Genomic DNA, 14,782 nt, shown 5'->3' on the forward strand with positions numbered 1-14,782 from the left:
TATTCAAGTACATAATTGCTGGTAGAAGAAGTTGCTGCTTTTTGATACAATAAGCTTAAAACCACAAGATTTATTCTTTTTCTTTAAAGGCTTTGGATGAGAATAAGTGTGGATATATTACCAAAGACGACCTGGTCAAACATTTGACTGAAGGAGGTAATATGACTTGTGTAATATCAGTGTTTAAGTAAAAAGCATTACATATGTATATGGCACCTTGAGGTCCTTACCCTGCAGGCCAAAACCTGCAGGAGTAGATACATTGTCTTCAAACAATGCTGTTGCTGTGATGAGTGGCTGCAGACTAGGACATTTCACTGGTCAGTGATGCAGGGAAAGAGCATTTATCTGCCTGCTTGCAGACATTATAGAATAGAGATTTTTATTCTTATCCTTATTTGTAATTCAGTCATGTCTGGATATTTTGTGATTCTGTGCACACCTCTGTGCTCACTAAGTATGGGACTCTTTTGCTGTCCTGTAAAATTGCAGCTTAAATTTCCGGATGTTTCAGTGGTTTCAGGGCTCATTCATTCTTACATTATCTTGATCTTAATTCTAGAGCTGCATGCAAACAAAGAGATTCAAAGACGAGATTTAAGTTGTACATTCTGTAATCCTCAATATCTCTTGAAGAGCCTGCTTTGCTTGTGTGGCTGACTCATGCCCACCTGCCTCATGTTCAAAAGGGTGTACAGGTTTTGTGCAAGACCTAGCATCAGATGGTAACCTGGTTCTCTGAGGGATGAAGTAGACCATCAACAGCTTTGAAGAGAAAAACCAGAATTCTTTCATGATGTGAATACCAGTGCAAGGAGAGCGAAATGAGAGATAATAATTCTAATGTACACAGGAGAAAAAAAATGACAAAAATGGTTGTTTCAAAATCCATGGCAGAGAAGAACAGGCTGTTTTGGTGTCTGTGAACTAGAAGATCAGATAGATCCAGATCCTCTGTCTCCTTCCTTTTAGACTGGCTCACTTGGTGTGTAGGACTTATTTTGGCAAAACAGAAGGAATAAGATACTTAGTTTTGTTCCTTTTCTCCTCTGTTTGAGAATCAAAAGGAGATCCTTTCAAGTGAAAGGCAGCAGAATTTGCCAGTCCTTATAAGGATACTTACCAAGATAAAATGTTATTCTGTGCTGTCTTTCAGGTGAGCCCTTTACTCAGGAGGAAATGGAGGACATGCTTGCTGTTGCTCTAGATCCAGTAACAGATACTCTTCACTACAGAGATTACCGTACAAAGCTGATAGTAGATGAAACCAAGACCTTCCCTTTTAATGTCTGAGATGCCTTTTGGTAACAGCACCATGGCTTGATAGATAGTTGAAATATGTATTTTAAAGTATAACAAAGCTCAGCTTGTGACTTGGTGCTTACAATTAAAATGAAATCTGTGTAGTTATGTTTCCTTGGGTTCTGTGTGTGTGTGTGTATACATATAAAAATATATTCACACCTGGAAAGAGAGCTCTTGACAGAAATACTGTGTAAGGTCTGGACAAGAAATCATGGAAACTTTTTGGAAAATAGTAGGAAAAATAATGAAGTCAAGAAATAACTTTATGATTGCTTTTGAAAAGCTAAGAGAAAATGAGACCTGTGAAAACACGTAATAAGCAGGTAAGTGAGTATCTTAAGGTGACTAATGCTAGTAAGATGAAGCTTTTATATTTAACTGTAGTCCTTTTTTGTGTTTAACTAATAAGGAACCAGGTAGGTTACACCTTTTGAAATAATATAATAGATCAAATAAACTTTCTATAATTTCTAGTGTTTTTCAAGTATTTGTGTTTTGTTTACCATAAGCAATTGAACTGGACCAGTTAGTTCCAGTTTATATCACTAATCCACCGACATGGTATTTTGCTTTCATTTTAAATGTGCAGGGAGCGCTCCAACCATTTCCATAGTCAACCTAATCCTTGAGAACATTTTGGTTACTATAGGCAAGGAACCATTCCCCCTTTTGTAACCAGTGTGGAAGTCAGTAATTTCAACTCTTCAAAACTTAGGATCACAGAATGAAAATTTGATTTTCATAAACCGACGAAGTACCATTTTTTGAAAGATATTAGCGTAGAATGGATGTCTCAGCTTTACTTGCTAGCAGACCACTATAGACCTCACAGCTCTTCTTATTTCTAGTTTGATAATTTTCTGTTACTGCACTGCTGTTCTTTAACTTGAGTTCAAGTTCTTTCCCTTTGAGTTCTTGCTGTACATAATCTTCTGGCATGTGACCAGCAGCTGATGAGGTCTCAGCTTGTAGGAGATTCTGTGTTTTGCTCCTCAAGAGTAGCATCTTGTACTTTGCACTCCACCCCATTTCTGTTTTACTACTCTCTATTAAGTTTGCTCTCCTCCTGTACTATGTTTTACCTCTCCTTTGTTCCATGTGCATAATCCAGCTCTGTGTCATCCACAGCCTTCATCAGCTGATGAAATCTGGGGAAGACTGACACTGAGAGGCACTGAGTGCCTTACTCCCTGTCATGCGGTTCTAGTGGCAGCGCTGAGAACAGAGCCTAGGACCCCTCCTCATATCAGGTCTTTTGTCTTACCCATTTGTTTCCTTTGGGCTGGAAGCTCAGACAAACTGTTTTCATGCACAGCTAAAAGTGACCTGCTGTGCTTCACAAAGAAGAGATTAGCATGATCTAAATGGGGTGATGGAAGCAATCGGAGAGAGACCATTTTTTTATTCACTTTTTACTTCTCTAACCCAAATTGTCTTTCACTGATACTTGCTTAAACAGCAAGACAATGAAGAATTAATGCAGGTAGGCAACGTTTGCATAGTTCTAAGCTATGCATCTGAGAAACATTGTTGCACTGCTCCTAAGACTCAGCAATGCACTCTGCTTAACACATTTACTGTGTGTTCCAACTTCATTGCCAGTAAGAAGGAAAAACAAAGGCTATCATTAGTGTTACTCTGGGGGAAGATACAAGTTTTTGAAGATTAAAGCAAGAACAATGAAAGCCTATTAAGAAAATACGTTTTTATTAGTCTTCTTCAGTCTCTCTTTCAAAGCTGAAATTATTTTCTTTAGATGAATATTTCTTCCAGTTGATGTGGAAGTGTGTTATACTGGATTTCTGACACAGGTGGTATGAGTACAAATTTCATTCATATGAAGTCTTGGAGTCCTTGTCAGTGTCATCTTGGATATCAGCAGGAAGATGCTTATTTCGGGATATCGTTTCATAGCTCCCAGTGCTCCAGAGAGAGCACAATTTTTTTCTGGTGGTGTTTCCCCAGAGGGTGCCTCAGCTGTTGCTGTGTCAAATCAGGATGTCCACATACAACACTGTTAAAATTCACAGTGCAGATGGGAGATTAATGTGCATTCTTTTATAAAATATATAATTTTTTTTATTTTGCAGTCCTCAAATGCAAGGAAAGAGGGTATTCTGGCAATAAAAAAGTGAGATTGTGAATGAGTCTGAATTTATTGTACAGCAGTTTTTCCGGTTCCATTTTCTTATACCCATCCCCAAGAAAGATAGGTGCAAACAGGACAGACAAAAGCAAGATGCAGTCTTCTCTTCAGGAATAAGTAAGCAAATTTTATTGCCCAGAGAGTTTCCAAACTGGAGGTGAAAGAATTGTCAAGAACCAATCTCAGACTCTGTAGGATCCTAAAACCTGAGTGCACTCTGCCAGCTAGGCTCAAACAGAGTGATCTGACAGGCTCGTGCAGCAGCTGCCCATGGGTCACCCCAGAGGAGGCTGAGCAGTGGCCACACAAGGCTGTTCCCTTGCCTGTGCCCTTCATGACTTGCCAGCCCATGGCCACCCATTTCCCCATGGTGGTGACTGAGTGCCTTGCTTCTCTGTGCTCCCTGGGTATGAGCAGGAACCCCTACCCTAGGGAAAAGGAGAGGAGACTTAGGGAACCATTTTGGTGGAAATAAAACCCCTCTTTGTTTCTAAATTTGAAGGGAAAATATGTTACTTTGTCCTCTTCTTTGAGGTGAACAGATTGAACTGCTGAGTGGTCTTGAGCTGTCTCTTATCACATGCCTCTCCCTGCTGGCTGTTTTGCCTCTTCCCTCAAGATCAGGAACCAAGGTAAGGGACTGGAACAAAAGGAGAAATCTCCAGGGAGGAACCAGTGTAGCACTTGGATTTCACACAGGGACATAGAGCCAAGGCATTGAAGAAACTGGGCAAGTCAGAGGTTTTTTGACCTAACTGAAGGAGGGAGAGGGAAGGGAACTCATTATCCAGATGTAAAAAAGAAAACAAAATTAAAAGAAGAAATCAAAGAAGCGAACACTGGGAACCATCTACATATACAACTGAATCAGCAGGCTGTTTACATCTCTGCTGTGAGTTGTAGGCTGGACAAGGCTTTACTTGTTTAAAATTTTAAGTAGGTTCATCTGTGCCAGGGCATATCTGGTGTATAGTGGAGACCTCAGTCTTACTGATACTGTGGAGAAATTCTTCCAGCTGCTGAGCTTGTGCTTGGGAGTACAGTTGCTCATATTCCAGGTAATACATTGCTTTTTGTGTTTCCTTCATCATCTTTGAAGTTGCTTCTCCAAAACACTCTTTTGTCTGTTAGTGATAGTCCCATATATATTCACACCTGAAGACTTCAGTGTTTTCCCACTGCAATGCATACCAACATGATATTTACAGCTGCTTGAGACTCTCCACTGGCTGTGGGCAGAAACGGAAGTTGCAGGACTTCCTCGACCAAAATGCCAATGGGCCAACATCAGAGCTGGGACTCCAGGGAAAGAACTGGGCTGTTCATCTGTGCACCTCCACCCATAACATCACACAGGTAAGAGCCTGTAAAATGTTCAGGCTCTTAGCTCTATTTAGGAAATAAGAATTTGCTACATTTTTCTCTTGTTTCAGTTGGTCTTTTCTCTTGGTTCTCTTATGTGTCATTTTGTTAATACAGTTGCGTGATATCTTATGAAGATTGAAAATGCAAGAGAGTTTTGCTCTGCCCCACACTCCTGATGCACTGCTGCACTCTCTGACAGCTGCCTGTATCAGGGTGGGATTTATTGCCAAGACTTGTTACTACTGAAATCAGCATGGGCAAAGCCTTCATCACAGGCAACAGGAAGAGCCTGGGCCTTCAGTTTCATGGGGGAAAGTGACTGGGGATGCTGGAGTTCGGCCAAGGCTGGCATGGGCATGGGAAGTTAGGATGTTTTAGGTCCAGTAATACACTTATAATTGTGTGAAAGAGGGAGAGTAGTCTTGACAATGACAGAAGGTTGGCAGACAGGTTTCATTTTGGACTTTGTGAGAGGTATTGGAAGGTCACACAGTCTCTTGCTACCTGACCTTTCCATGTACAAAGTCGGAGGAATTATAAAGAATAGGAGACAGGGAGTATCAGTCTTGCCTACTTGTATTGCTGACTTTTTGTATCACTAATTCTGATATTTGCACAGTGTTTTGTACTATGATGGTCTGATTGAAATCAGTGCCTGCAGACCTCCCTGTAACATAATTAATAAAGTTCTCAGTCTTCAAGTCTTTTGTTCCAGACTGTATGTTCATGTCTCAACTTCTAAACAGGTCAGTCCACATCAAGTATGTTTGTTTTTCATTGCACACAACTCTATTTCATAGTATCTCATGCCATGATAGGTTTGACTATAAAACTCACTATTAAAACATCTGCTCTTATTGTTGGAGGGTGTTTTTAGCAGGTCAGTACTAGGCATGGGGACTATGCTGATTTAAAAGCTAAAGAAAGATGTAGGTTGAAATAAAGCAGATTCTCTCATTTAACCTATTTTGAATCCCTGGGGCTACTGTTTGGCTTAGTGTAGTTCTGAAAGCCAAGAAAATGTTACTCACTATACTCAAAAGATTGATCACAGCATTTGTGTCCTGAGGCCCAAATCCTAAAGCTCTTATTCAGAGAGAACTCCCATTGACTTCAAAGGGAATCCTGTCTACAGAAAAGCTTCAGAAATAGTGATGTACTGGCTCACAAGGCACTATAAAAACTTCTAAGTCTCTTTAAAGAAGACTTATCTGTCAAAGATCCAACAGAGGTGTCCAACCAGCTGCAAGTCATGTCATTGAAATGACCAAAACTGTAAAACTGTGGGTGTAAGTAGTTAATTCTTGTCTATATTAATGCAAGCAAGAGTTAGCAAGAGTCACCAGTCAGAACTTTTCCATATTGTTCAGAGCACAAAAAGTGAAACTAGGCATGCTTCTGCATGGAGATGTAATATTATCTTTTCCTGCTATTATCCTGGAGACACTGCAGCCTTAAAAACACACACATGTTGCTTCTGTGTTTTCATATACTAAACCAATTCCTTTTATTCTGGGCACTATTTCTTCTAGAAGCCTTTTAGAAGAGGCTTCCTTGTTGCAAATACCTGCCTAAATGGTAGCATTAAAAAAATAGTTCAAAATAAGATGTTTCAAATAGAGGAAAGCCCTTGAATATTTGCTGTCAACAGCAGTCTCTTTCTTGCCAAGATAGCAGCATCCCCCAGTGCAGAACAGGTCCTAAGATTTGCCTTATGGTGTGCAGCCATGTCTGCCCATGGATACCACCTTAGTGATTAAAATAATCAGAGTGGAGTTCTAAGGGTTTCTAGAGGTTTGTTTTTGAGCTGATAATGCAAGAATTTGAAGCTCTCTGAGGTCTTCTGCATCCATGAGTTATTCAAGTTTTATGCACTACAATAGATTTTACAAATAAGGCTATATTTTGGTCTATTTGGAAACTGGTAGCAAAGACTGAAATTTTAATCCATAGTAACACAGCCAGAAAAAACTCAGTAGTGCAGCTTTAAGGGCTTTGTTCCAACTTTGTTGGAACACCTATTTGCATGGTGAAGCAGGGACAAAACTAAAAACACCCCACCATAGCCAGTTTTCATGTGGTCTTAAGCTGTTGCCTTGAGAAGCAATGCCATTCTTCAGAGCTCTCACAAACACAGAGGTGCACTGAAATTCAGCTCAGATTTAATGGAAAACTCAGAACCTGTCTCTAGTTCTTTGTGCTTTGTCAAAGTTGCAGAGATTGTTATGCTAAATATGATGGTTTACTATCATTGAGATCATGAGGGGAGAACTTTCTGAGAAGTTGTATAACTAGGAGTGGGAAGAAGACCACTCTAAATACAGAGCCCTTGACTCAATCCATTCAAGACAAAAAGAAGGCAAGAAAGGAGGCAATAAGGAGAGAAAGAAGGAGAGGAAGAAAGGAGTGAAAGAAGGAGACAGAAAGAAAGAAAGAAAGAAAGAAAGAAAGAAAGAAAGAAAGAAAGAAAGAAAGAAAGAAAGAAAGAAAGAAAGAAAGAAAGAAAGAAAGAAAGAAAGAAAGAAAGAAAGAAAGAAAGAAAGAAAGAAAGAAAGAAAGAAAGAAAGAAAGAAAGAAAGAAAGAAAGAAAGAAAGAAAGAAAGAAAGAAAGAGAAAAAGAAAAAGAGAAAAAGAAAAAATACAAGAGCTCTCCCAGAGCCACAGTTTGTTGATGTTCAGGAAATGTTATAAGACATGTCTATTTGCTCAGGATAGCTATTATTCAGTGTACAGAGACTGGCTGAAGCCCCAGATTTAGCTGTTTGGATGCAGTTTGTTTCCATTGCTTGTCTCATCTGGAGGCATAATGTAATGCTGCTCTCATTGACCTTTTTATTACAGTAGCCCTCTGAGGCTCAAATGGGGAAAACCCCCAACAGTTTAGTCTAAGAACATCTAGCACAAAAAAACAGGGGACACACAGAGTAAAGCCAGTTACTCTTTTTATAGCTATTTAATTACAGCTTTTTTACTATTTATATTAAAAAGCCATGAATTTTCTCTGTTGCTCTTTTACCAAGACAGGTTTCTTTTGATGTCACACCAGAATACATATCCTGGAAACATCTGTAAAAATGCACTGGAAACAGAGGTAAAAGAAACTGCTGAGAGTATGTATGCATTGGCTTTACTACACCAATGGGAAGAAAGAGGTTTGTCCTTTTTCCTCATTTCCTATTGGCAGTGTGCATTGGGATTTCAGGAAAATGTTCTCACAAAACTCTTGTGGCTCTGATGGGGTAGAACTGAGTAGCCATGAAGAAAAGTGGCATGTTGAAATGTGTTATTTGCATTTTATCATGTAAAAGACTGAAACTTCTTTTTCCATCTTTCAAACCACAAAGGGATGCAATATCTTTTGGCAAAGTAGTACAACATGAGATGCACTTATTGGTGATATCTCTGATTTCCTCTTCAAAAATGTACCACCTCTCCAGCATAACTAGTGGGTTAGTTGGAGTAGGGGATCTGCCATCAGAACTTAAGTCTTCAAAACAGCTGAATGAACACTGGAGACAACAGCAGATACTGTAGAGCTTCCCCCCCATGACTAAGAGATAAATCTCTTTGTTTCTAATTGCCAAGAGCATGTTCTTCTAACAGAGATGATGTAGCAGTACCCAGTGAAAGGAAGAGTTCCAATGACAAAGGGGAATAATGATAACCCTTTCTTTTGGACGTGATGGCAGTATTTTAACAAGGGAATCCTCCAAGCTCCATAAAATCCTAATTTCAGAACCTAGGCACTTGATGCTGAGGAGAAAGGACCATTTAATGTTCTGAGGAATTTTAATACCCACAGACATTAGTCCCTAGCTGTGGAAGAGCACATTCCCTATGTAAGCCATGCTAGCTAGCCTGCAGTAGCCAGAAACTGTTGCTCCCATAGGAGGCAATGTCAGCTGGAAGCTAAAAAATGAAGAGAAAGTCCGTTCTGTTTTCTCAGGATAACACAGAAGTTGAACTTCATTGCTCACACCCTGCCTGTTCTCATGGGGGAAGCAAAGGCTTTACAGTGATTCAGACAGAAGGGGAAATGCTGAACAGCAAAGTGCAGACATTTGGGACATAAAGTTAGAAACAGTGATCTACAAGTAGATGTGTTGAACCCTGACACCTTTTACATGCAATATTCACCCCCAAGACAGATAATGTCAATCAAGTCCTGAGCTGTTATATGCTACAGAAAGGTGAGTGCAGGAAAAACATTTGAATTTAGAGAAAAAAAATACACAAATCAAGATGGGAAATAAAGTCCAATTTGGTGATGAGAGCTTGCCAGATGAAGTTCCTACAAAACAAGAAGCAGCAACACCTACATTCAGAAACTCACAGTGAAAGAGTGGCTGCCTGGGCTAATATGAAATCTTCAGGAGCTCAATAACCATGGAAACCTCAGTGAAAGGAATGCATCTTCAATAAAATTCAGAAAAGAGAAGAAGAAATGGTAATTGGAGAACTGTCAGAGGCAAAAATACATGTACTTCCTTCCCCAGAGATGCTTGTAATACAAACAGGTTTTATTTTTAAACAAAAATATTCTTACTGGCATCTATAGGAAACTATTTGGTGCAAAGGCTTTGTAATATCTTTTATACAGTTGTCACATATCTGCATTTATGAAGGCCTTGGTTTTAGAAACTTTTGGACAAATTAACTCTCAGTTTTCACTTATAAGTAATAAGAAATAATCTGTCTTCCTCACTTCTCTCAATAGCTTCAAAACCAATAAAAGCCATCTAAAAGTAAGTAGCTCTGGAAGACTACAGCATGCCTTTCTAACTTGTATTTAATATGTATTGTACTGTCCCTTATTAGGAGCCAAGTTTGTATTAGTGCTGTTCAAATACACCACTTGTTTCTATACTTAGTGGGGTCTGTGAGGGACACTGTCAGAAACTACAGGTAAAAAATGGTGGGGAAAGACCAGCTCTCTGCATCAGTTAATGAATAAAGCTCAGGGAGCAACAGAAGAAACAATGCATTCACCACTGCTAAAATTTAACTCTGTAACTTACCTTTCAAAAAAATTCATAACAAGGACAATAAAAATGGCAACAGAGGAACATTCTTCCCCTTTCTCCATTGTCATTACCTTCTGTTTGTTCAGCACTCATGTGTATCCAGCTGAGACCAGTAAGTTCACTTTCCTTTTGTTATGATCTTAACCAGATATAAACTGTAAGGTAGAACTCTGCACTAAACTTTTGCTTTGTTGATGAAATCTTTAAGCCTTACAATATTTGTTAAAGAACAAGAGATAAGATTCTGTTTGCCAGGCATTTTTCAGGTAGTAACTGGATTAAATAAATTTGTTCAGAAGTGTCTGTCTTCAGTCCCTGCTGATCAGTAATTGTTCCTCTGAACAGCTATTCCCCATCTAGGGAGGAAACCTTGCACTGTCCCATTACTGCCCCAAATCAAAGAAATTACATTAATGACAAGTCTGGTTGCTGAGAATCTGAGAATCACAATCCTCTTGCTTAGGGTTGTAAAAATAAACTAAACTCTCCACATTCATTGCTGCATTACTGCAGTGATGTTACCAATAACAACATTAATCTCCCACAACACTCCATAAAGGTCCAGCTTTACCATCCACTAAGTGTTCATCTTACAGAGATGGTAAAAATTTCATCATCTTTGCCCTTCGCACTGAGGGTATTTACTATGTACAGAGATGCCTCTGGAGATGTCAGGAAGGGGTCCCAAAATTCCCATCTCCCAGGTCTTTGTCAAAGGGGCTCACAGTTAATGTGATAATAGTTAGCAAGCTCTGTGTCTTCTGTGTTCGCATCATTGACTCTATTTTCACACAAATCTTTAGTCAACTGGTTATGTCCCCACCGAGTGGGGTCCCTGTAGGTTGAGAAGAAATCGGTGTCTTTGAAAGGTGTGTATAACTGAGCTACGTGTGGTGAGTCTGGTTTGCACAATCAAGTGTTTTCTGGCTCATTAATACCTGTACTATTGAATGCAGACGAGGGCTGTTGGTAAAGAGACCTGTATATTTTGGAATAGAGGACAAGTACCTGTACCATTTCAGTTGTTGTATGTCTAGCCAACATCAATGTGAAAAGTGCAAATTGCAGGAGCCACGAGGTCTTATCTAATGGGTTGTTGTAAAGTCTGTGCCTTGCTCAAACAGTTTACTGAAGGCAGCCCCAGGGAACATAGTTAATGTACCCAATTTCATGGTATTGTGTAGATCTCTCATTGCTCTAAAACCTGCAACCTGTAGTATTTCCTTTGAGTTCTCTTTGCCTGTCTTGATTCTTGGAATGTTCCAGACACATGCCCCTAGGGAACCAACGGTGCCAAACTGCTTTCTCATCTTCTACCTGTCCTCACACCGATGCATCAGAAGAACATCAATATTTCCTACATTGGAAGTCTGAGCAATGAGCTGGGCCTTCTTCAACAGAACTTGGATGGGTCAAAAGTTCATATGCAAGAGCATACTTTGACTGCCATCCTCCTCCTCCTGAAGGGAATGCCTCATTCTTCAGGGACTCTGGTGGTGTCAACTGCATACTTTGGATGTCTGCTACTTACAAAACTCTCTAGATCAGCCATGCACTGCTACATTCACAGATTATAAATGGTTTCCATTTTTGCAGAACAGTTTTTCAATTACTCATTAATCTGGGCTTCATGATCCACTTTCCTGCATGGCCAATCTGGTCCGTGGTTAAAGGAAGCTGTTCCCTTACAAGTAGAGCTTGTGAGGACAAAGTCTTCATATTTATTCCCCTTACTGACATCTTCAAGATGATGAAGTGAAATTGAGCCTGAGAAGCCAAAGAGGTAGCCTGGGACCTTCCTAACAACAGATATGACGTCAAAGTGCACCAGCAAAAAAGTCCCATTAAGATGCCCCATCCTGGCACCTGCCATGTGGCAGGTATTGTGAATAAGAGAATGAAGAACCTGAATAAATGAATAAATGTTTAAATTTAAGGATCTGCTTGAAGAAGCCATGCGGAAGAATTTTAGGACAAGTCTTGTGCTCCATGGAAAAAAGAGTTCTTGTGGTTGTGATGTATGGAAATTATCCTCATTTATCAAGACAAGACCTGTAAGGTTTTTGTGTTTTAAGGATTGCTGTTATCAGTATCCCATGTGACTAAATCTTGAAAAGCAGTAATGAGTATGCAGGACATTTGGTTTAGTTAGCAAACTAACTTAATTTATGTAATCCACTAAAAAAATATCTCCTTGGCCTGTTTGCTCAAGGGACTGTGAATGTGAACCCATTATTCAAGACTGAGGACCATTACTGTTAACACTTAGGAGATGTATAAAATAAGTGTCTATAATGATTTCTTGCTTCACTTATTAAAGTTTTAATATTTCCTTAGTAAGTCTGAATACAGCTCTAATGCCTAATTAACCCTGGCTTTATATCACTAGTATGCAATAAACAAAAAGAGGAACAAGTGTCAAGGCATGTAGGCAGCCTTTATAGTAAACAGTTCATTTTAGGAGAAGATGTGCATGTTCTTCTTTAAACACAGAGTAATGGTAAATGGTAACACAAAGTCACCCAAAAACCCACACCCAGCCACCCACTCACTCTTTGCCAGACTCCTGACTGTCGTCAAGACCTACCCCTGAAGAAGCATACAAGATTGTAGCCTTCATTTTATTGCTATGTGCGTGGCAATTACTAATCCTGAAGCTGCCATATGGCCCTGGCTGCCCATTCTTTTTCCAGATGGACTTGAATTATAGGCAGCAATTTTGTCTGTCTAGTTTCTCACAAACTCATGCAACAAAGATTCTGCAATTCATGTGGACCCTCATTGATTAGTTAGCATCTGAGCACCTTCTAAAACACTTCCTTAAAAGATTCTAACCTTCCTTTTGAAGTCCATGGAAATTTGCTGCAGTCAAGCATGTGGAAGAATGTGAGCAACTTGACAAGCCTGACATGCAGAAAAAGAGGTAAGTCAGACATCTGCACTTTTTAGAAAAATATGTTTGCTTTCCAGGTAAGTCTGAGAACCATCTTCATGAGACATCAACCTTTACAAGTGAAATCTAGGGTGAATGACAGGATAGGCTCTATCTCCACACTGGTTCCCCAAGTGCTGTGCGGCATCTAATAGGAGAATTTCAACTTTAGAAATTTGACAATACTCTTACTGGTCCCTCTGGAGCTTTCTCTGTACTTTTCAGCAACAAAAACTATTTTCTCTATCATAAATACATCAGCTTGAAGCCCAAATAAAATGAAGATTCTCCAAATGATACAACCTTACACAAACTCCTCTCTAGCAGGTGATTCTTACATCAACTGTCATCACTATCCTGAGCTTTTCCTAGGGAAAAAAATCAGAGTCAATACACTGCTTTTTCTGTTTAAGTAGGCCTAGCATGCTACAGAAACACTCTGTTTCTCTTGAGATCTTCCACTCAGTGGTACTGGTTCATTTATTTATTTGTACATAGACACAGAAGAACACATGTCCCAGGATTGCAGTATCTCTTCCACCTAGAAAGATATGATCCTGGCACAGACTAAATGTAAATAACATGGGAGCAAACACCAGCCTCTCACTGCCAACAAGAACACAGATAACACAAAATCACCAGTGCCAGGCTGTCTCCCCAGCTGCACTCTGTTCCCATTAGTGAACAATGAAGCCCTGGCTTCTCCCAGCAGTATGGAATGTCTCCTGAATGCATTCACAAACAGAGATTTGCCACTTCCAGGGCAGAGATTCCAGCTCTTTTGGGCCAAAGGCATGCTTCAGTTTGTAGTCTCATTAGAGAAGGAACTGTGTGGATATATTGGCACTCAAGGCTTCTCAGTAAACATCAAAATTATCAACAAGTGCCTTCACTTAGCAATGTTTATCCCAGAATATTGGTTCATACTTTCAAATAGGATCAGCCTCAGCTGTCACTGCAGCCCACTACATTTTTCTATCACATACCTGACTGCTTCCAAAACTCCTTGGTCACAGAATGTCATTGTGAGTCTCCTACAGCACCAGCCACTTCCAGGCCCTCATCCAGCCCGTGCTAGGACATTTGGAACAAATGCATTACTGTAAATTGATGTTGCTGCATTATTACAGACCAGGCATCATGCAGTGGATACAGTGGTGAGGCTAGCAGTTGTTAAAATGCTCAGTAATGCTAATTGCATGGGTGAACATTTCTTTAATATGGATAAGACTGAACAACCAAATTAAAATGTAGGTGATTATAAACACTCTTGGACCTTGTCTATGCATAAAGAGATATCCTGATGGGTCTGGGAAAAAGGCAGTGAGGAGTTATGCAGGCAGGTGAAGAGTTTTTTTCTTTTTTATTTTCCTTTTCATTGCAATTTTGTATTATTTTTTTTTTCCAATTGTTAAACTGTTCTCATCTCAATGCATGAGTTGTCTCACTTTTACCTTTCCAGTTCTCTTTCCCATCCTGTTAGGGGGAATGAGTGAGTGGCTGTGGTGTGGTAGATGGTTGGCTGGAGTTAAACCATGACAGGCTGTTAGATTAAATTGGCTTTTTGAAACTGATGGAGCTTTATGTCTGAAAATAAAGCTGGCGCTCTCCTGTTCAACTTGCACATGCTCACATGGGTACAAACTGAATGGGTCTAGCCAGTAAAAGGAGATTTAAACTCAAACAAATCAAGGAGGTCATGCTGATTTCATTCATTATTTCCATTTATGTTAAACTGGTGAAACTTTCATGACCACACAAGAGAAGAGAAGAAGAAGAGAAGAGTAAGAGAAGACCTAGTTCTGCTGGATTTGGTAATATGGGGTAATGCATTCCACTCTGCCAAAGCTTTCCAGCAGTAGGAAGAAATTCCTATCAGTTTCTGCCAGTCCACCTCTGAAGCTGTGTTTGTTTGCTAGCTGCCTAGGCATGGGATTGTTTTCCCTCTGTCATGGGGTCTAACAGAATAGTTATGGATCAGAAAAAAGCCACATCACACAGCTGCCCCTA

General features: G+C 39.8%; 1 protein-coding gene across 1 annotated transcript in view; it reads left to right on the forward strand.

Annotated features, from left to right (window-relative positions):
• EFCAB2 (EF-hand calcium binding domain 2) overlaps positions 1–1,595 on the forward strand; it is a 29,127-nt gene extending 27,532 nt beyond the window's left edge. The window contains exons 6-7 of the mRNA XM_030946012.1: positions 90–156; positions 1,157–1,595. Of these exons, the coding sequence (XP_030801872.1) occupies positions 90–156; positions 1,157–1,293 (204 nt within the window). The 3' untranslated portion in view covers positions 1,294–1,595. The remainder of the gene's footprint in view (positions 1–89; positions 157–1,156) is intronic.
• The last annotated feature ends 13,187 nt before the right edge of the window (positions 1,596–14,782 follow it).

This window comes from Camarhynchus parvulus, chromosome 3 (genome assembly GCF_901933205.1).
Source record: "Camarhynchus parvulus chromosome 3, STF_HiC, whole genome shotgun sequence".
In the NCBI taxonomy this organism is placed as follows: Eukaryota; Metazoa; Chordata; class Aves; order Passeriformes; family Thraupidae; genus Camarhynchus; species Camarhynchus parvulus.